The sequence below is a fragment of the Carcharodon carcharias genome, chromosome 1 (genome assembly GCF_017639515.1).
Source record: "Carcharodon carcharias isolate sCarCar2 chromosome 1, sCarCar2.pri, whole genome shotgun sequence".
NCBI classification, from domain to species: domain Eukaryota; kingdom Metazoa; phylum Chordata; class Chondrichthyes; order Lamniformes; family Lamnidae; genus Carcharodon; species Carcharodon carcharias.
In genome coordinates, this window is record NC_054467.1 from 168,255,542 (window position 1) to 168,277,553 (window position 22,012).

The 22,012-nt window shown below is 40.4% G+C and overlaps 2 protein-coding genes across 11 annotated transcripts in view; one reads left to right on the forward strand and one right to left on the reverse strand.

Annotated features, from left to right (window-relative positions):
* The window catches only part of trim23 (tripartite motif containing 23), a 30,191-nt gene extending 16,448 nt beyond the window's left edge, over positions 1-13,743 (forward strand). For 3 of the 6 annotated variants that reach the window (XM_041188944.1, XM_041188947.1, XM_041188949.1), the window contains 5 exons: positions 1,715-1,849; positions 7,023-7,152; positions 7,630-7,740; positions 10,113-10,237; positions 12,100-13,743. In XM_041188944.1, coding sequence (XP_041044878.1) covers positions 1,715-1,849; positions 7,023-7,152; positions 7,630-7,740; positions 10,113-10,237; positions 12,100-12,279 — 681 coding nt within the window. In that variant the 3' untranslated portion in view covers positions 12,280-13,743. The remainder of the gene's footprint in view (positions 1-1,714; positions 1,850-7,022; positions 7,153-7,629; positions 7,741-10,112; positions 10,238-12,099) is intronic. The other 3 variants (XM_041188945.1, XM_041188946.1, XM_041188948.1) reach the window with 3 other exon arrangements.
* A 6,578-nt stretch (positions 13,744-20,321) lies between these two features.
* Positions 20,322-22,012, reverse strand: part of ppwd1 (peptidylprolyl isomerase domain and WD repeat containing 1) — a 41,459-nt gene continuing 39,768 nt past the window's right edge. Inside the window, exons 11-13 of one of the 5 annotated variants that reach the window (XR_005944295.1) lie at positions 21,761-21,896; positions 20,916-21,056; positions 20,472-20,633 (exon numbers count right to left, since the gene is read on the reverse strand). Coding sequence is in view for 2 of the 5 variants with exons in the window: in XM_041198348.1 (XP_041054282.1) it covers positions 20,490-20,633 (144 nt within the window). In the remaining 3 variants the exon portion in view is untranslated. Of the gene's footprint in view, positions 20,634-20,915; positions 21,057-21,574; positions 21,897-22,012 lie in introns of those variants that run through there. The other 4 variants (XR_005944293.1, XR_005944296.1, XM_041198348.1 and 1 more) reach the window with 4 other exon arrangements.

Consider the following 22,012-nt stretch of genomic DNA (forward strand, 5'->3'; position numbering starts at 1 on the left):
AAAGAATGGAATGCACCGCTGCTTATTCTTGGCCCAACCAAAGAAATACACTTCAAAAGTATACTTTACAATGTTCTTGATGTAGACATTCAATTTTCCCAGAATCAATCCAAAGTGATTCTTATCTCCCAAGGACTTATTCTTGTTCATTTCTTTTTGCAGCCTGGTAACTTGCAGTCTTAGAACTCTTCCCAGAGACACTCCTTCTTTGCCAAACTAGGAGACTCTTCCAGCCTTGTTTAAACTCCCCACAAATTTGGCCTTTTCAGTCCAAGTGAGAGTTTCCACCCACATTCCTGGGAATCATAGAGGCTTTTTTAGCCTCTAGCTGTCCCCCGTTTCCTGGATCCAGGCAGACTCAAAATACTGTGATATTCTAGGAAATCCTGTAACCTGATCTTTACAATGGCTTCCTCTGTATCCTTCCACAAGGCAATGTGAATCACATGGGCCTTATATCTAGGTAGAAATGTTAATTAATTATCCTCGAGAGCCCAATTCTCTTTCATCTTGGAACTTGAACAGTTTAAAGCGCGACTGTTTACAACCTGACATTCCCTACACTTTTCTAGGACTTTGGAGACTCAGTCTCCACTGTCAACACACAGGCTGCTCCTATTGTCTCCAAGAGTAAATACCTTGCACCTTCTTCCCAGTAAAATAATCAAAGCCTTCCTTTGAGCTCTAATCCAACCAACCAGGCTTACTGTCAGGCAGAACTTCAGAATAGGTCACATGATCTTCATTTCACCTTTAAATTTAAGACACTGTCCCAAAAGATCGTAATCTTAAAAACCTTAATCATAACACCGTCCAAGTAGTATTTGCAGCCAAGAGAATGGATGGGTGACTGTTACAGGTCTGATGCTAATGTTGTTGTAACACTGCTTGTACATACTCTTGTTTCCTTGCTCTCTGCTTTTTGATATTTATTTCCTGGGTGGCCCTCCTAAGTGGCATAGATTGGAAATTCAGTTTATCAATGATTGTAATTTCAAGCCTTTACCTTATTTGGGAGTCCTGTGAGTCAGAACGTTGTGGATTCAAGCCCATTCAAAAACTGGAGTACATACTCTGGACTGCCACTTCATTGCGACAGTGAGGGAGTATTGAATGCCATCTTTTGGATGAGACTTTAAGTCAAGGCCCCATCTACATATTGAGGTGGATGTAAAAGATCCCATGCCAGTATCAAGCATTGGTTCTGTCAACCAACTTCATCGTGATATTTTGTCTGACCATTCACCTTAATTGCTATTTGTGGAACCATGTTGTACAAAATGCCTCCATAACAACAGTGACTGCATTCCAAAGGGTAAACCATTAGTTTGAAAGTGCTTTTGAAAGTCTTGATGATGTAATTATGGTGCTGTATAAATGGAAGTTCACTCAAAATTAATGTGCAACAAAGTTAGTTGCATCATTGAATTAAAAACAGAGGGCTTTGTAAAATCACAGGATGTCAATCAGTCTGTGTAAAAAAAAAAGTAATGATGTTATGATGTTTTAGGTGTGTAAGAATAAAAGATTGATTTTGCATATTGTGTATCTTTTGACTTTTCTCATCAGTAAAGCCTTGTGTTGATACAGGATTAACTAATGTTTTCACAGTATTAATACAAGTTATGCTGCATCATTTGTTTTTTAGCATAATGAAATGCAGTCTTTGCACTAGCAATTGAGTTTGATATGCTTGACATTTTTCCCTGACTAGGATGACTGTCGTGTGGTGATGGCAAAACAGGAGATAACTCGTTTGCTGGAAACGTTACAGAAGCAACAACAACAATTCACAGAACTCTCTGATCACATTCAGTTGGATGCTAGTATCCCTGTTACCTTCACAAAGGTAAATTACATTTTCCTGATCATTCAGTGGTTCCTTTGTGGCTTAGTGTGCCTTATCTTTTCATCTAGTTGTTTTGATTGCCAAGGAAAAATTGTCTTTTTTTTTTTGGCACAGTACTGCAGACGCAATTATTTGGCCTGAGAAGCCAGTAAAAGCAAGTACAATGAAAATACTTAATTTACTTACCCCAGTTAACCATCTTCAAATAAAACAAACAAGATGAATATTGAATAAATGCTTCCTTATCCTTTAAAGCACAATAAAAATAATCTACAATTAAATGTAGCTTTAAGAAGCTCAAGCTGGGCCTTTCAAACTGTTACTTTCAAGGCTAGGTGGTCTCTTATGAAAAAATGATTTTTATATAAAAAAAAAGAACTCCCTTTGTTAATTGATTTTGTTCTAAAATAGGTTTATTCCACACCCGCCACTTGTTCAATATCTCACTTCTCAATTGCTACCTCCATGTTATATAATTGTTTGTAAAAATGTTAATGTTTTTGTCCATTTTTGACTTTTTTACCTTTCAATTCAACCTTTTATTTCAATGCTTTATCAATTTTATTTTGTCTTATTTCTTTTTTTCTATTGTCCAAGTTTCCTCTAATTAATTAAGAAGTGAGATGTTGAAGAAGTGGCGGATGTGGAATAAACCTATTTTAGAACAAAATCAATTAACATAGGGAGTTCTTTTTAAATCATTTTTTCATAAGAGACCACCTAGCCTTGAAAGTAAAAGGCTTTGATCAAGGGTTGGCTTTTAATGCAGTCTTTTTGAAACATGATCAGAGCCAAATTACATTTGTTTACTTGATCAGAATACATGGGGACTAACCCCAGCTCAAATCAGCTCAGTTCGGAGCATTTTTACTTCTTGAGCCAGATACGAACGTATGAAATAGGGCAGAAGTAGGCCATTTGGCCCCTCGAACTTGCTCTGCCATTCAATAATGTGTTTCGAATTCCACATCCTCATCTACCACAGATAACCTTTTGAGTCCCTTGTCAAACGGGAATCTGTCTACCTCCACCTTAAAAATATTGTGACCTCGCCTCCACCGCCTTCTGAGGCAGAGGGTTCCAAAGTGTCTCAACCTTCTGAGAGAAGTAGCTTCTCCTCATCTCTGTCCTAACAGGGTGACCCCTGATTTTAAAACGGTACCCCCTAGTTCTGGACTCAATCACAAGAGGAAACATCCTTTCCACATCCACTTGGTCAAGACTGTTCAGAATCTTACATACTTCAATCAAGTCATATCTCACTTTCCTAAACTCCAGTGGAAATAAGCCCAGCCTGTCCAACCTTTCCTCATAAGACAGCCCACTCATTCCAGGTATCAATCTGGTAAAACTCCTCTGAACTGCCTCCAATGCATTTACATCCTTGAGTAAGGGGACCAAAACTGCACACACTATTTAAAATGTGGTCTCACCAATGCCGAAGTGTCACTTTAAGTTTTGAATGCACAGATGTAGCCTGACACTTGTGTGCAGTATGAGGTGGTATTGTATTGTCAGAGGTGTGAGGTCTATCCTTCAAGTGAGATAGAAGCCCCATTTTTCTATGTAAGTAGGCATTAAAGATCTCAGAACACTGTTAGAAGAAGAGGAGGAAGTTCTTCTCCCTTGTTCTGGTTAACATTCTTCCCTCACCCAGCATCGCCACAAAGAGATTAAGTGATCATTCGTCATTGCTGTTGTGACACCTTACTGTGTGCAAATTGACTACATTTACTTGTATTGTATAATGAATGATTAGAATTCACATATCTGATATGCTAGCATGTGGACCAATAATCTAGAGTTGAGAGTTAAAATGGTAATTTGAGAATCTAAATTCAGTTAATGAAATAAATTTGAAATGAGCTACTATGAGGTTCTTGGTTTGGCATAAAACCATTTGGTTCACTGTTCCCCTTTAGGGAAGGAAACCTGTGGTCCTCACCCGGACTGGCCTGTTTTGATTCTAAATCCACAATGTCGTTGGCTCTTAATTGTCCTCTGAAATGGCTGAACATACCATTTAGCTTTATCAAACCAGTACAAAAAAAATAAGAATAAAACAGGATGAACTACCCAGCTTTAGATTTGTACATGACCCAGTCATGTTGACTCTGTAAACTCCTCTTTGCTAACATCTGGAGATTTGTAAAAGGGCAACCCTTAATTTCAGAGAGCTGTCCCACGGATTAGTCAAGCCACAGCCTCATAGAATTTTACCTTTCAACCAGAATCCTGCATGTGCTACCAGCAGGACAGACCCACCAAACCTGGTGGCACAGTGGTATACATTGACTCTGGACCCAATAAAGTCTTGCAGCATCAAATGAAACACAGGCAAGGAACCTTCTGATTACCACCTACTGCCCTTCCTCAACTGTATGAATGAAGTACTGATTCTTTGACAGCAAGGTACACCAAACCTTCTCTAGAAACTTCATTTTCCATCACCAAATGTAGGCCACTAGTGCGTGAGCTGGCCAGGTCTTGAAGCAGAAAATTGTCAGACTAGACGTGCAAGGCAGGTGAGGAGGAAACCAACATAAGGGAAAACCGATGTGGCCTCATCCTCGTCAATCTAACTGTCACGGATTCATCTGTCCATGATAGTGACCGCTACACTCTGTGTGGGGATAGGAAATGCTGATTTCATACCAAGGACACCCTCTATTATATGCTGCTGTGCTAAATGGGATAGATTAACACTATGGGTCATCAGGAGCAAAAGTGAAGATATGTGCATGCATGCTCCTGTTTTAGACTTAATGGGACCACCCAGTGCAAGAAGCTGGCTATGCACAGATATTCCATTAGAGGGAATATTTGAGTGGCATGCTGAAGAAGCTACTGCACAGGACTATGTGTGAGCTGAACAGCAGAAGTAGCATGTTATGGACAGAGCTAAATGATCCCACAACCAACCGATCAGATATAGGTAAAAGCAAAATACTGCTGAAGAGTCATATGGACTCGAAGCATTAGCTCAGTTTCCCTCTCCATAGATGCTGCCAGCACTGCTGATTTGCTCCAGTATTTTCTGTTTTTTAGATCAGACCATGGGTTTGAAGTCTTGCCATATTTTTTTTTATTAATTCAAGGGATGTAGGCTTCGCTGGCTAGGCCAGCATTTATTGCCCATCCCTCATCGCCCTTGAGAAGGCGGTGGTGAACTGCCGGCTTGAACCGCTGCAGTCCATGTGGTGTCGGTACACCCACAGTGCTGTTAGGATGGGAGTTCCAGGATTTTGATTCAGCGACAGTGAAGGAACAGCGATATATTTCCAAGTCAGGATGTTGAATGGCTTGGAGGGGAACTTCCAGGTGGTGATGTTCCCATGTATCCCATGCCACTCTTGTCCCTCCAGATGATAGTGGTTGTGGGTTTGGAAGGTGTTGTCTAAGCAGCCTTTGTGAGTTTCTGCAGTGCGTCTTGTCGATGGTACACACTGCTGCTACAGTGCATCAGTGGTGGAGGGAGTGAATGTTTCTGGATGGGGTACAAACAGAAGCAGCTTCATTGGCTAAGGCACATCTGTGGGATGGAAGACCGTCACCCGCCCAAGAACGTTCTGTATGATGAGGTAACCAGAGCCAGGTGACCAGTAAAATGTACAAAGCTCCACTTCAGGGATGTTTGCAAGCATGACATGAGGGCCCTAAACATCAGTAATTGCATCTGGGAGTCACTAGCTGCTAACAGAGGAAAATGGTGACCTCCTATAGGCTGGCATGCCCATGACATGATGATTGGCTACAACGGCTTGGCAACAGATGCCAACACCAAAAACAACAACCCACAAAGACAACTAGTAGCTTGATGTGTGGCACTTGTGACAGAGCCTGTCTCTCAAGAATTGGCCCCTTCAGCCATCAGCAATTACCTGAAATAGATTGTTTACTATCTGTCCATCATCTTTTGTAGATGCTGATGACAATTGGGAATTGAGGGAGGAGGGGGGAACCTCTGCATTAATTGGAGTCATACTTAGCACAAAGAAGATGGTTGTGGTTGTTGGAGGCTAACCATCTTCAGTGGCACCATCATAAGATCCGAAGTGGGGATGTTCGCTAATGCTTTGCAACTCCTCAGATTTTGAAGTCCACCCCTGCATGTAGGAAGAAATGGACAGCATTTAGGCCAGTGGCAAGTAACATTCAAGTGCTAGGCAACGACCATCTCCAATAGAGAATTTTTAACCATCTCTCTTTGATGTTCAATGGCATTATCATTGCTGAATCTCCCTACCATCAACATCCCTGAATACAAACTGAACTGGACCAGCCATATAAATACTGTGGCTACAAGAGCAGATCAGAGGCTGGGAATTCTGTTGTAATAGCTCATTTCCTGACTCCCCAAAGCCTGTCCACCATCTACAAGACACAAGTCAGGAGTGTGATGGAATACTCTCCACTTGTCTGGGATAAAGCAGCCCAATTGATTGGCACCACACCCACCACTTTCAACATTCACTCCCTCCACCACCAATGTGCAGTGGCAACAGTTTGTACTATCTACAAGATGCACTATAGCCAGGGCTACTTCAACAGAACCTTCCAAACCCATGACATCTACCACCGAGAAGAACATGGGCAGCAGATGCATGGGAATACCACACCTGCAAGTTGCACACCATCCTAATTTGAAATTATATCGCCGCCATTTCTTCTCTGTGGAAGAGTCAAAATACCAGAACTCCCTCCCCAGTAGCACTGTGGCTGTAATCTATACATAGAGCATTTCAAGCAGGCAGCTCACCACCACCTCCTTTGAGTGCAATTAGGGATAGGCAATAAAGGTTGGCCTTGCCAACAATATTCACATCTCCTGAATGAATTAAAAAAAAAGTAACTTTTTTTTCTCCTTACCCCTTTCCATTCTTTTAAAATATTGTTCGTATATAATTACTTTCAAGTGCAGACCCTTTATCAGAACTGGAAACATGAACTTGCCTCTTCCCTCTACAGATGCTGACTGTTTCTGGTAACAAACAAGAGTTTGAATTATTACAGTGGCAAATAATCAAATATTTGTTTGACTTTTAAAGTCAATTTTGTCTATTTAGCAGAAAGAACGAATGGGTGGTGTGAAATGTTATCAAAAAGGCAAATTGACTTTGAAATTGAAATTTTATATATGAAGATAAATTTAAATTGTATTTTTCCTCAATAGGATAACCGTGTTCATATTGGGCCCAAGATGGAGATACGTGTAGTCACTATAGGGCTGGATGGAGCAGGCAAAACAACCATTCTTTTCAAACTGAAGCAGGATGAGTTTATGCAACCTATTCCTACTATAGGTAATTTACATTGGCTCAAAGTGCTCATTATTGCTTTGTTAGTAACAGTAACTGTTCATATGCTCTATCATTCAGAATCATTAATTAGTATATTTATTTTCATACAGTAGGAAACTATATTTTCATAAGCAGCCCTGCTCTATTACGTTCCATCATTGAAAATGCTGAGTTTAGAGCTGTTGAGTATAATGACATTTTCTCGATACTATGTTAACCACATCTATTTGGCTTTTCCCATCCACAGCAGTTGAATAAACGAAGACTCTCCCTTTCTCTCCTTTCCGTCTTTTTCTCTCTCTCTCTCTGCCTTTGTGCCTGTGTGTCTCCCTTTCAATTATTATTTTTCAACCCAGTGTCTTCAAAATTGAAGCATAAGTTCCAATTTATGACTTGAGTTTTAGGATGACTTTATATTTTTGTCAACATTATCTTAAGAAAATGTAAAATTAACACACTTTTTTCCCCCCTCCAATGCAGGTTTTAATGTAGAAACTGTAGAATACAAAAATTTAAAATTTACTATTTGGGATGTAGGAGGCAAGCATAAACTGAGGCCACTTTGGAAACATTATTACCTTAACACACAAGGTAAGACAATATCTGTTTGTGTGAACACTTTGTCGGTATACACCTAGATGATTATGCTGTTGCTGGTACTAACTCTGTGCCCTGCTTGTTACAGGATATGTTCTCCCTAAATTTAATTCCTTACAGTTGCTACATTTTTATTCCTTTACTAAATTACTGTTTTGAGATGTTTCTTTTGATGGATTTTGCTTTGAAAATCTTTAAATTAAAAAATGAGAGATTTTGGCCCAGATTTTGCGATCAATGTTAGAGGAACGATGTTCAGTATACTTACAGCTGCCTACAGACCTATCGTGAGAGTTTTAGCATGAACTTTCAGGATTTATTTCCTTTTCAGCATGGTACCCTCTACAAAGGGTATCTCTGGCATGTGTGAGTAGGGCAAACAACAGCATATCTCCTTAATCAGTTGGGCTAAAGAATCTTCACTGAGACAGGAAGAATCTAAACCAGGAAGTATGAAAGAGAATATTTAATTAAATGCAAAATTATGTCCAGACAGTGAATTAAAGAGAAAGATCAGTGGGATTAAGAGGTCAATAAGAGACAATTTTTTTTTTAAAGTTACACGTTCAACAATAATTAAATTGTGAAGGAACAAAACTCCACACTTGCAGAATTAAATTTGCAGAGCCAGAGGGGTTATTTAGGAATAATTAAGACTCGGTATGCAATTAAAAAATCACTTACATCTGAATGTACCAACAATAACTTTTTCTAACTTGTTGAATGGTTAAGTACTGCAACTTTGTGTTTGAATGGTGAATCTCTGAGAGGTACCAGTGTAGCGAAGTGTGTAAATGTGTTGAAGAACTCTGGCAGAAGCCTCTGGATTTCCATGTTTAACTAAGTATATGTGGATGCTGGAATGCTGTCTGATTTAATCTTATAACAATGAGTGCTGATAGTCTCACCCTTATTCCTATCTCAAAATCTGGGCCTTTATGTTATTCAAAAAGATCTTTATATTACTACTTACTTTAATATGACAGGACAAGCTAATAATGGGATGTCTAGTTTGGCTATCTATCCGGTGGCCTGCTGAGATGCTGAGTGGAGAAATGAAGTGCCTCCTACCACAGATCTTAGTGGGCAGGTTAATGTAATGTTTCATGGCTGCAAACACACTTGGGATTGTTCCTTATGTTCCACTCGTGGATCAGATGGTTACATTGTCCATGCCCTGTACAGACTTCATTAAATGATAGTCGAAGCCAGGGTCCTCTGCAGTTGGGTCAGCAACGGGGTGTTGATTCTTTATGTTGCATGTGTCTCATTCCATCCATCTGGATACCACCTGCATGAATATTAGCTGCTGTTTCCCAGAGTGGCAGATGCAATTTTAAGTGCTTTCTTTCTGGTTTTTCAACTCTTTGTGAGTGGGAAGTTTAATAACGCTCATGACTTCTCCCATCTCAAGAAGCATGATGGCACCGTGACAAATGGCAGGCCGGGTTATGTGAACTTAAGTCCCTGACACTGCCCTCATGGTAGCGTTTTGCTGCATGTCCACAATTTTTGTGTAGCAGCTGAAGGGTCAAGAGCTTTATTCTGCAGCAGAGTAAACTGGGGCCACTGTTGCAGTGCAAGTATTCTGCCTATGCTCTCTCATGACATTCCAGAGAGATTCTGGATTAGGTTCAACATGGTTTTACTGGCTAAAGTGGTTGATAGAGAAGTGGGAATGGTGTATGTAAGCAGTTCAATGCCAAAAACAGCAAAATTTATGTTTGTTCATTATCCTTATCTGAACCTCAAGACTAATTGTTTGCAGTTGATCATTCTCTTCCAGCACTCTTTGAATTATACGTAAGCATTAAAAAACAAATCAAGTCTGACCTGTTCCTATTGTCTGGAGATGGCAGATGTTTGTGTTTTGCCCATTCCATACAGTATGAACTTATTTTTTGTTCAGCTTTAATGCTATGGATTTATTATAACTATTACATAACTTTTAAGTGTATTTTGTAAGCTGCTTCAAAGTTGGCATTTCATAAAGTGCACTATGTTGTACGTGTGTTTTCTTAGGCTCTGTTGATACCATTGAATAATAAAATCATCTGATTCCTTCTTACTCAAATCCTTCTGACTTTGCTTACAGTCTTCAGTTAACTGCTACCTACTTTTTTGTTTCTGTCCCTATATATCTCTACTCCTCTGGTTCAAAAGCTTGTCAACACAGATTGCTTCATATATGAATAATGCCATCATGGGCAAGGTTTCAGAAGGAGGCCAGTAAACGTGGAACTATGCTCTATCGAAAATCAGTGCTTTCTGAAGGGAAGAAAATGGGAATTGCTCTTTTGATGGGTTTGATATCTTAAGTGTGCTGCTTATAGTAATTTTTATTCTTTGTGCTTTCATTCCTTCAGCAGTTGTATTCGTAATTGATAGCAGCAACCGGGACAGATTGATGGAAGCACACAGTGAATTGGCCAAGTTGTTGGCTGAAAAAGAGTTAAGAGATGCTTTACTCCTCATCTTTGCCAATAAACAGGTATGTCAATAACGGTTTTCAATTACCGAGTCTCAAGTTTTACCACTTCATTTTGACTGGCTGGAAACAAAATGATTTTCTGAAATGTGCAATACTTGGTAACAAGATCAAGAAAATTTAAGTGAATAAACTTAATTAAACTTAATGGTCTATCACTGACACTTCCCTGCCTTGACCCCTCTGTCTCAATTTCTGGTGATAGACTGTCCACCAATATTCATTACAATCCTACCGACTTCCACAGCTAAGCTCCTCACATCCTGCTTCCTGTAAGGACTCCATCCCATTCTCTCAGTTCCTTCGCCTCTGTCACATTTTTGTTCTGATGATGCCACTTTCCAAAATAGTTCTTCTGACATGTCTTTCTTCTTCCTTAACCGAGGTTTTCCACCCATGGTGGTTGACCGGGCACTCAACCGTGTCCGGCCCATCTCCCGCGCATCTGCCCTCACACCTTCCTCTCCCTGCCAGACCACGATAGGATCCCCCTTGTCCTCATTTATCACCCCACCAGCCTCCGCATTCAAAGGATCATCCTCTGCCATTTCCACCAACTCCGGCATGATGCCACCACCAAACACATCTTCCCTTCACCTCCCTGTCGGCATTCCGTAGGGACCGTTCCCTCCGGGACACCCTGGTCCACTCCTCCATCAACCCCTACACCTCAACCCCCTCCCATGGCACCTTCCCATGCAACCGCAGAAGGTGCAACACCTGCCCCTTTACTTCCCCCCCCACTCCTCACCATCCAAGGGTCCAAACACTCCTTTCAAGTGAAGCAGCACTTCACTTGCACTTCCCTCAATTTAGTCTATTGCATTCGCTGCTCCCAATGTGGTCTCCTCTATATTGGAGAAACCAAACACAGACTGGGTGACCGCTTTGCGGAACGCTTCGGTCTGTCCGCAAGCATGACCCAGACCTCCCTGTCACTTGCCATTTCAACACACATCCCTGCTCTCATGCCCACATGTCTGTCCTTGGCCTGCTGTAGTGTTCCAGTGAAGCTCAACGCAAACTGGAGGAACAGGACCTCATCTTCTGATTAGGCACTTTGCAGCCTTCTGGACTTTACATTTGAGTTCAACAACTTCAGATCATGAACTCTCTCCTCCATCCCCACCCCCTTTCTGATGCCCCTTTTTTTCTAATAATTTATATATTTTTTTAAATATACTTCTCTTTTCCCACCTATTTCTATTATTATTTTAAAATTTATTTCCATCCATTGTTTTATCTCCACCTTTTAGCCTATTTCACCCCCCCCACCCCCCACCCATCTAGGGCTATCTGTCACTTGCTCGTCCTGCTTTCTACCCTCAATGTCACCATTAGCACATCCTTTAGCCACTATCACCACCGTCAACACCCCTTTTTGTCTATGACATCTTTGGCAATCTCTTCTTTGCCTCCACCTATCACTGGCCCTCTATCCAGCTTGATCCCACCCCCCTCAAACATCTTATTTCACCTCATTTCTATTTTTCTTCTGATTGAAGAGTCACATGGACTCGAAACATTAACTGCCTTCCTCTCTGCAGATGCTGTCAGACCTGCTGAGTTTTTCCAGCTATTTTTGATTTTGTTTCAGTTTGCCAGCATCCGGTATTTTGCTTTTATAAACAAATCAGTTTCTTGAATTTAAAAAAGGGATTACAAGTAGAACTAATTGTCACTCCAGGTTGTGAGCAGGGTTTCCAAAGAGGCATAGTAAGATTTGAAAATATTTATTAATTTTATGCAACGATGACACAGGAAAGAAGGGATCGAATTGATAGTTTGAATTGACCAATTGTCATTTGCTCAAATATGTTTTTTTTAAGCAACTTAATTTCCATTTGTTGCAATTTGTTCAACAGGATGTGACTGGAGCACTTGCTGTAGAAGAAATAACGGAATTACTCAGTCTGCACAAGTTGTGCTGTGGTCGCAGCTGGCACATTCAAGGCTGTGATGCCCAGAGTGGATTAGGATTACATGAAGGGTTGGACTGGCTCTCAAGACAGTTGGTGGCAGCGGGTGTGTTGGATGTAGCCTAATACTACTGCAACCAGAAGCTTTATCATTAGTTTTGCCTGTAAATAACTGCTTTGCACGTCTCCCTATGACATCTTTGCCTTGTGTCGTATTTGAAGACTAGTAGCTGAATTTGGTTTAAGTGAGCAAGGACATACAGTAAGTTTGTAAAACAGATTTGAAATGTATTAATGTAATTGTGTTTCATTTTGAGAAAATAAGTTCAATTAAATTGTCTATTTGTTGCATTAGTTTGTTATTGTGAATAGTGTAGGTAATCATCTTGTTGTAGCTCTAAATTAGTTCAATGTGTTGCTACTTAATACTTTTTCCTTAATTTAGTTTTTTTACAGTGATGCTGTTAAAGTTTTGAACTTAAACCAGGATATTAATTTAACGCTAAACAAGTAATCTCTTATGGAGCAAAATGTATTCATTTAACTATGCACTAAACTATGTCCATTGAAGATGGGTGTGTATTGTGCTTTAACCGCACATTCCTGAAATCCTGAACTGTAAGACAGCTTTATGGCTGTTGAATGTCTGCTAATTATTGTTGAGTACTTCCATGTGCCTCACTCTTAGCAGCCCAAATGCTTGTTAGCTCAGTAATAAGCTTACCTTAATATTACAGAAATTCATTGTTCGAAAGCAAATGGGTAAGCACTACTTATTCAAAGTACTCTTCAGTTTATATACTCCAAATATCAGTCCGTTTATATTGTGTTGTGATTCACAAAGTCAGACCTCTCCTTGCCCAACTCAGTCTCATGGCAGCTCCATAGAAAATAAGACCATGTCTTTAAATCTTTGGGAGCCAGAGCAAAGTACTCAGCAGTATCAAGTGGAGTATTTTTGAATAAATAGCACTTCCAAGCATTTCTTTAAATATACATCCCATTAACATGCACAATGTTACATTTTACTATTTAAACACATTTTTGTCTAAGCTGAATTAAAGAATATACTAAATTCTTAGAGTACAGCATTGTTCCTGACTTGTGTTTTACCTATCTGGTAGAGTTGCAGACAAGTCATTTTCCTTTCATCCTTCTCAATAGAAGGTAATCAAAAACAGTTGTGCAACTAGGAATTGACAGCATCCGCAGTGGATAGCACTGTCATCTCTGAGCCAGAATGTTGTGGGTTCAAGCACGACTCCAGAGACAAGCACATAAACTACTAAAATTTGACAGCTGGAGGTGCCAATCTATGAAGATGATATCTCAAGTTAGGTAGTTTATGGGTTCTAGTCTGCATTGCCTTAAACTCATAGCTGGATACGTAGGACTGACAGACAAATTGAGTTTTTATGCAGTTTAGGAGTGAGAACAATAGTGACTTCAGACTAATCTTTGTCATCCCTGAAAAATGGGCTTGCTTACACAATAGTAGGTATGTAACCCTTAGCCTGTGCCAAGAAATGAATATACATTGAATAAAAGTACTTTCAAGGTCAATAAAATATTCAGTTGTTCAAAGCAAAATGGTGCTTGGTTGATATAACATTAAATTTTTTTTTATTGGATGTGGGCATTACTGGCTAGGCCAACATTTATTGCTCATTCTTAATTGCCCCTCCACCTGGTGCTTTTAGGAAGGGAGTTCCAGGATTTTGACTCAGCACCATGAAGGAACGGCAGTATAGTTCCAAGTCAGGATGGTGTGTGGCTTGGAGGGGAACCTGCAGGTGGTGTTCCCATGCATCCGCTGCCCTTGTCCTAGGTGGTAGAGGTTGCATATTTGGAAGGTGCTGTCAAAGGATCCTTGGTGAGTTGCTGCAATGCATCTTGTAGATGGTACATGATGTTGCCACTGTGCGTCAGTGGGGGATGTTGGAAGTGGTGAATATGATGCCTATCAAGTAGGCTGCTTTGCCCTTTATGGTGGCAAGCTTCTTGAGTATTGATGGAGCTGCACTCATCCAGGCAAGTGAAGAGTATTCCATCACAGTCCTGGCTTGTGTCTTGGAGATAGTGGACAGGCTTTGGGGAATCAGGTGAACTACTTGCTGCAGGATTCCCAGCCTCTTGTAGTCACAGTATTTATATAGCTAGTCCAGTTTCTGGTCAAGTAACCCCCAGGATGTTGATAGTGGGGATTCAATGATGGTAATGCAATTGAATGTCATGGGGAGATGGTTGGATTCTCTCTTGTTGGAGATAGTCATTGCCTGACACTTAAAGTAGCATCCGTGCCACACATCAGCCCAAGCCTGAATGTTGCACAGGTCTTGCTGAATATCGGCACGTCTGCTTCAGTATCTGAGGAGTTGGTGATGGTGCTGAAAATTGTACAGTCAGCAGTGAACATCCCCACTTCTGACTTTTATTATGGAGGGAGCTGATGAATCATAGGGCAGTCTGCATCATGGACTATCAAATCCTGGCATCTTATTAACCGGTGGCTCAGGCATCAGACCAAATTAATCTTTGACCATTTATTAGTGCTGCCATGCTGATCTGCTCCAGAGCACTAGGGTTGGAAATGCTGTTGGGAATTGGCCTTTCAGTTCTGTGACTCAAGCTCTTATCAGCATTAATGTAATCAGCACAAGCATGTGGGTTCAAATTTTCAGTAGGATGCTGAAAAAGCAGGAATTTCTCCCACCCAACTACATCCCTAAATATTAGGTTAATGTGCTATAATCTTCCCCCATAGTACAATTTACATCCCAGGAACCATCACCATCTCTCAACTGCCTTCATTTACACTACTATGCCATCCATAAAACTGAAATTATTATTGCCAAAACTGATTAGGAAGCTTCGTCTCAAATCTGTATGATGCTAACCTGTATATGGCACTGGAGTGCAACCTCGACCAAGTGAGTGTGTTTGATGAACTGAGGGAAGCTTACATCTCTTTCTAAAATCTAATATTGTTAGAATTTAAATTGTACTTGCAGTTAAATACAAAGTCTCATCCATGGGCCTAAGCAGGGAGATGGAAGCTATCTACTGGCAGCAACTGAAATAGTTAATTAAGGAAACTAGTTTGAACTGGCGTTGCTGTACCTGGGCTCCACCAGTCCCTTCGTTTAGAACTTGTTTAGAATTTCTCTCCATCAGAGGGGCTGAGCGAGAGCGGGTGAGGGTGGGCGAATTCTCTTTATCAGTTTTGGCAAAGATAATTCCAGTTTAATGGATGGCATATTAGTGTAAATGAAGGCAGTTGAGAGATGGTGATGGTTCCTGGGATATAAATTGTACTATGGGGGAAGATATAGCACATATTTAGGGGCTTAGTTGGGTGGGAAAAATTCTTGCTTTTTTTGCTGATTCCTGTGAAAGACTGCAGAAATCTCCCTGAGGCACAGAGCTGCCTCGAAGTTTAATTTCATTATTAAAAATTTAAATGAAGAAAAATTTTCAGACATGTCCCCTCATGACAGTGTCACACGAGCTGAGATATGTCAATAAATTTTAATGAAAAAATGTATTTGATTTATAAATCCTTCATGAAATCTCATCCCACCCGTAGATGAGGTTTCATGATAAATGCAAAGGCCACCTGGGCTCTTCACCTGCCCGTCAACCTTAAGGTTGGATGGGCAGCTCAGTTAATTGCTTTAATTCATTTTTTAAATGGCCTTAATAGGCCTGACAGTTCGGCAGACAGGCAGCCAACTCCAGTGTGCGCCCACTGAATTGAAGATTGGAATGACGCACGGTGACGTTGGGACACACATCCAATGTCACCGCGCATCTTTTTACTCGTCAGCAAGCAGGGCCGACCCTGCACACACATCCAAAGATCCTGGCCGTAAATTAAGACATTCTCCGTGCGACCAGCATTGAGTGTGCGACCTCAACAGAGTATGGGAGTTTGGTGAACTGGGGGAAGGTAGGTGCTCCTTTGCTTTTTCTAACTTATTCAGTGGGTAGGAACTGATTCTTGTTCTACCACAGAAGTAGATAGCTGTTTGCTGAATATTTGGTAAGTGGTCAAGGTCTATTCTATTCCTAAGTTTTAAAATAGTACAGGAATTTGTGATAAGATTAACAAGTAAAAGAAAATAAATAATTGAATGAAATAATTAAAATAAGTATGGCGGGATAGTTGATGTCATAGCTACAGCATGTGGGAGTTTTTGCATACCAGTGTAATCCAGGAGAAACATGTCTGCAGTAAGCGTCTGTGGCCTGAGGAACTTCGGCTCAGAGTCATTGAGCTGGAGGCTGAGCTTCAGACACTGCGACATAGGGAGGGTGAGTTACCTGGATGCTTTGTACCAGGAGATGGGCACACCCTTAGGACACGATCTTCTGGATCGTGTTGGAAAATGATCAGGGACAGGGGGTGCGACTGCAGCTGAGGCAGATAAGGGGACCCAGAGGTTAGGAGTATCAGCCTCAGCCATTGTCCAATAGGTTTGAGATTCTTTCAGCTTGTTTGGATGAGTGGGGGCAGCAGGGTGGATGAGCTGACTGACCAAGGCACTAATAGCACAGGAAGCCATTCAAGTGAGGGGTGCACAAAGGAATGGAGTGGTAGTAGGGTACAGTATAGTAAGGGGGATTGACACTTCTCTGTAGCAAGGAACAAGAGTCCAGATGGCTATGTTGCCTGCCCAGTGCCAGGGCTGGAGAGGAATTTGCAGTGGAAGGGGGAGGATCCAGTGGTTGTGGTCCATATAGGTACCAACAACATAGGCAGGATGAGGAAGAAGCCTTTGCATGTTCAGTATGATGAGCTAGGCACCAAATTAAGAAGCAGAACCTCAAAGGTAATTTCTGGATTATGTGAGCCATGTGCAAATTAGCTCAGAACAAAAAAAAATTAGACAAATAAATGTGGCTCAAAGAATGTTGTGGGAGAAGTGGGTTCTAGTTTGTGGGGCACTAGTATTGGGGAAAGTGGGATCTGTACCATTGGGATAGTCTACACCTGAACCGTGCTGGGTCTAGTGTCTTAACGAGCCACATAACTAGGGAAGTAGAGAGGGTTTTAAACTGAATAGTGAGGGCACAGGATCAAATTTGAGAAGATATGGTAAACCAAAGAGTGGAGACAAGGCAGGAATGAAAGGTAGTAATATAGGAAATGATAGACCGTGACAGGAAGGGACAAAGAGTACAAATCTAAGAGTAAATCAGCAGATAAGGCTAGATGCTATAAAAGGACAAAACTAAAGGATCCATATCTAAGCACACGTAGCATTCGAAAAAAAAATGAATTGATAGCACAAATACAAATATGATCTGATCGCCATTACAGAGCTATGGCTGTAGGAATGATATAGATTGGGACCTGAATATTGAAGGATACGTAACATTTAGGAAGGACAAGAAGCTAGGAAAAGGTGGAGGAGTGGCTCTGTTAATTAATGACAGTATTAGAACATTAGAGAGGAATGATCTAAGTTCAGGAAACTAGGATGTAGATATGGTTTGGGTAGAGATGAGAAATGATAAAGGCAAGGAGTCACTTGTGCAAGAGGTCTACAGGTCCCATAAACATAACTACATGGTAAGATGGAGTATAAAAGAAGAGATCATGGGAGCTTGGCAGAAAGGTATGGTGCTAATCATAGGAGATTTTAATCTACATATAGACTAGAAAGGTCAGATGGGCAAAGGTAGTGTAGTTGAGTTCATAGAATGTTTTCCGGATATACTTAGAACAGCACATTCTGGAGCCAACCAGAGAGCAAGCTATACTAGACCTGGTATTGAGCAAAGAGATAGGATTAATTGATAACCTCAGTGAAGGCACCCCTAGGTAGCAGTGATCATATTATGATTGAATTTTACATTCATTTTAAGGGAGAGATGAGTGCACCCAAGACTAGTATTATAAACTTAAACAAAGGCAATTAAGAGGGCATGAAACTGGCAAATGAGGTTAAGGGATAGGTGAAGAGGTTCAGTGGCAGACAGTTAAAGGGATATTTCAGAATACACAGGATATATTCCAACAAGAAAGAAAAATTCCAAGGGGAGGGCCATCATCCGTAGTTAACTAAAATAGTTGAGACAGTATCAAACTTAAAGAAAAAGCATATAATTGTGCTAAGACAGGTGGCGAGACTGAAGATTGGAAACGATATTAAGAACAGCAAAGAATGACAAAAAGATTCATAGGGAGGGAATAATTAGAGTGAAAGAAAGCTAGCTAGTAATGTAAAGACAGATAGTAAGAGTTTCTGTATAAAAAATTAACAGTGAGCTTTGGTCCATTAGAAAATGCGTCTGGGGAATTGATAATGGAAAATCGAGAGATGGCAGATGAATTAAACACTATTTTGCATCAGCTATAAATCAGGAAATGGAACAGGAGGAACTCGGGAAAAATTACAATCACCAGGAAAGTGGTACTGAGTAAATTGTTCGGCTGTGGGCTAACAAATCCCTGGGTCTGGATGGACTTCACCCTAAGGTCTTGAAAGAAGTGGCTAGTGAGATAGTTGATTCAATGGTGTTAATTTTCCAAAATTCGATAGATGTGAGGAAGGTGTCATTAGATTGGAAAATAGCAAATGTAACTCATTTATTCAAGAGGTGAGACAAACAGAAAGGAAACTCAGGCCAGTTAGCTTAACATCCGTCATAGGGGACTGGGGCCTCAACTTTTTACAATGTATATAAAGACTTAGTTGAAGGGACTGAAGGAATGGTTGCTAAATTTGCTGATGACGCAAAGGTAGGAAAGTAAATTATGAAGAGGACATAAGGAGGCTACAAAGGGACATAGGTTAAGTGAGTGGGCAAAGATCTGGCAAATGTGAAATCGTCCATTTTGGCAGGTAGAATAATAAAGCTTATTATCTAAATGGTGAGAGATTGCAGAGCTCTGAGATGCAGAGGAATCTGGGTGTCCTAGTGCACGAATCACAAAAGGCTAGCATGCAGGTGCAGCAAGTAATTAGGAAAGCTAATTCAATGTTATCGTTAATTGTGAAGGGAATTGTTTACAAAGGTAGGGTGGTTATGCTTCAGTTGTACAGGGCACTGGCAAGATCACATCTGGAGTACTGTGTACAGTATTGGTCCCCTTAACTAAGGAAAGATGTAAATGCGTTAGCAGTTCAGAGTAGGTTTACTAGACTAATTCCAGGAATGGCTGGGTTGTCTTATGAGTAAATGTTGGACAGGTTATCATTGTATCTGTTAGAGTTTAGAAGAGTAAGAGGCGATTTGGTTGAAACCTTTAAGATCCTGAGGGGTCTTGACAGAGTGGATGTGGAAAGGATGTTTCCTCTTGTGGAAGAATCTAGAACTAGGGGTCACTGTTTAAAAATAAGGGTCACTCATTTAAGACAGAGATGAGAAGGAATTTTTACTGAGGGTCACGAGTCTTCGGAACTCTTCCTCAAATGGCAGTGGAAGCAGAGTCTTTGAATATTTTTAAGGCAGAGCTAGATAGATTCTTGATTAACAAGAGGATAAAAAGTTGTGTGGTAGGCAGGAATGTGGGGTTGAAGTTACAAATGGATCAGCCATGATCTTATTGAATGGCAAAGCAGGCTAGAGGGGCCTACTCTTACTCCTAATTCGTATGTTTGTTTGTATGTACTTATCACCTACCAGTCTTCCATGCCAAATCCCCTTATGAAAGGTAATATTGTCAGATCCAACCTTGGTAGGCTGTCATTTATTGTATCTCAACAGTTTTAAATTTTTCTATGGTTCTCTTGTAATTATACAAAGTATACCGACCTCTCTAAACCACAAGAAAATAAAGTAGAGATAGAGAAAAGGAAGCACGATTACACAAAAGCATTTGCAGCAGTGTTAGGAGTTCTTTGCTGTATGCCATAGTACCAGAGAACCATCCTGAATCTAACTCAGGTTGCAACACTGCACTACAGATGTGGAGCACAAACCAGGTCTATGCCTACTATTCACACACATTGAACAGATTTCTATCATTTTGCTGCATGGATGCCTACTGCAAGTGAAAAATTGCAATAGGACTTGTATTGCTCAAGAAAATCATTTTGCATTTTTGCTGTAGGAAGAAAAAGCATTTAATTCTAACTCATTTAACATTGCACATTGGAGGTTGAGTGAGATCCAAACGTACAATTTAAAATCAGAGAAAAGGCAGTACCACCACAAGCTTCACTGTTTAAAGGGACATGATTTTCCAATATTTATTGGCATAACATGGATAAACTTTGCAACACGCACCCATCCCTTCTGTTAAAAAAGTTTAAAAATTACAAAATTAGTTTCACAAAATGGAAACAATCTTCAATGATATCTTAGGCTTTGTTGAACTTGAACTTTTATTTTACAGTAATATTGATAATACTGATATCTTCATAAGGCTTGTCTGTTTTTGGGTTACATTTCACATTGGCAATCCTCTGGACCACTTCCATCCCTTTTGTCACACGGCCAAAAACTGTGTGTTTGTTGTCAAGCCATGGCTAGAAATATCAAAACAAAAATTTATTACTGAAACTCTAAGTATTAACATTTCACAACAAAAATGACAAAAAATAAATTGAATTTGATAAATATTGACAAATTGTACAATTTTAAGCATTGTAAACAATGATCAATTTTATGTAAGAAAGAGATCAAATAAGACAGCGATGGGGGGGGGGGGGGGGGGGGGGGGGGGGGGGGGAAGCAGAAGAGAGATAAGACATAGCCAAAGGCTCTATTTCACCAAGATGTTTTCTGAACTTTGAGCATGCCACACTGACCTAGCAATAAAGGTGTTCCGCACTGCATTTTCAGGTCTTTCTCTATTATTTTGGCTTATGTCACTCTCTCAGACGGGAATCAACTCTCCACACCTCTAAGAATGATTATCTCACCCGCAAGATCTAGGTTAGCATTTGTGCCTGGATAATGAATAGACATTGTCTGCTAATTTGTCACCACAAGATCTCATGTCAAATCTCATTTAAAGTACTAAGTGAATGTATTAAAGGAACTGGGAGCACCACCACCTGCAAGTTTCACTCCAAGCCACTTGGCCATCGTGACTTGGAGCTATAACTGTTGCTGGGTCAACATCCTGGAACTTCCTTCCCAACAGTACTGTGGGGGTGTCTAAACCACATGAGCTGCAGCAATTCAAGGCAGCAACTCGCCACCACCTTTTCAAGAGCATCTAGGATGGGCAATAAATGCTGGCCCAGCCAGCAACACCCACATCCCATGAAAGGATTAAAAAAAATTTAAATGGTAAAATTATATAACAGACTTTTTACTGTAAATGTAAGTTCAAATGGAAGAAACCAAATTATAGTTTAACTTTAATAAAAAATAAATTTAAATTAGAAATGACAGAAAAGATTGCAAACACTGAATTAGCTAGTTCTATATTTCTTTTCCCAAGAAGATTCCAATTGGTTTGACTACTATTGGCAGCCATTTATATATCCTATCAGTACTAAATACTTCTAGGTTTTAACAATTGGACTTAAAAAAAATTAGTCATTATGCATTTAACTGGTCAGGACCAGAAAATACCTCTGCAATCCATTTGACTGGTCTGAGTGTCCAAGAAACAGAATATTCCACAATACTTCTCATAACTCACTCCAAGTGTTTTGAGCCTTTGGTAACCTCTACCCCAGAAGGCTGTAGAAACTCGGTGGAAAATCAGCCGTGATCATATTGAATAGTGGAGCAGACCTGCGGGGTCAAATAGCTTACTTCTCTAGGTCTGGCAGCATCTGTGTAGAGAGAAACAGAAGAGTCATACGGACTCAAAACATTAACTCTGTTTCTCTCTCCACAGAAACTGCCGGACCTACTGAGTTTTCCCAGCATTTTCTGCTTTTATTTCAGA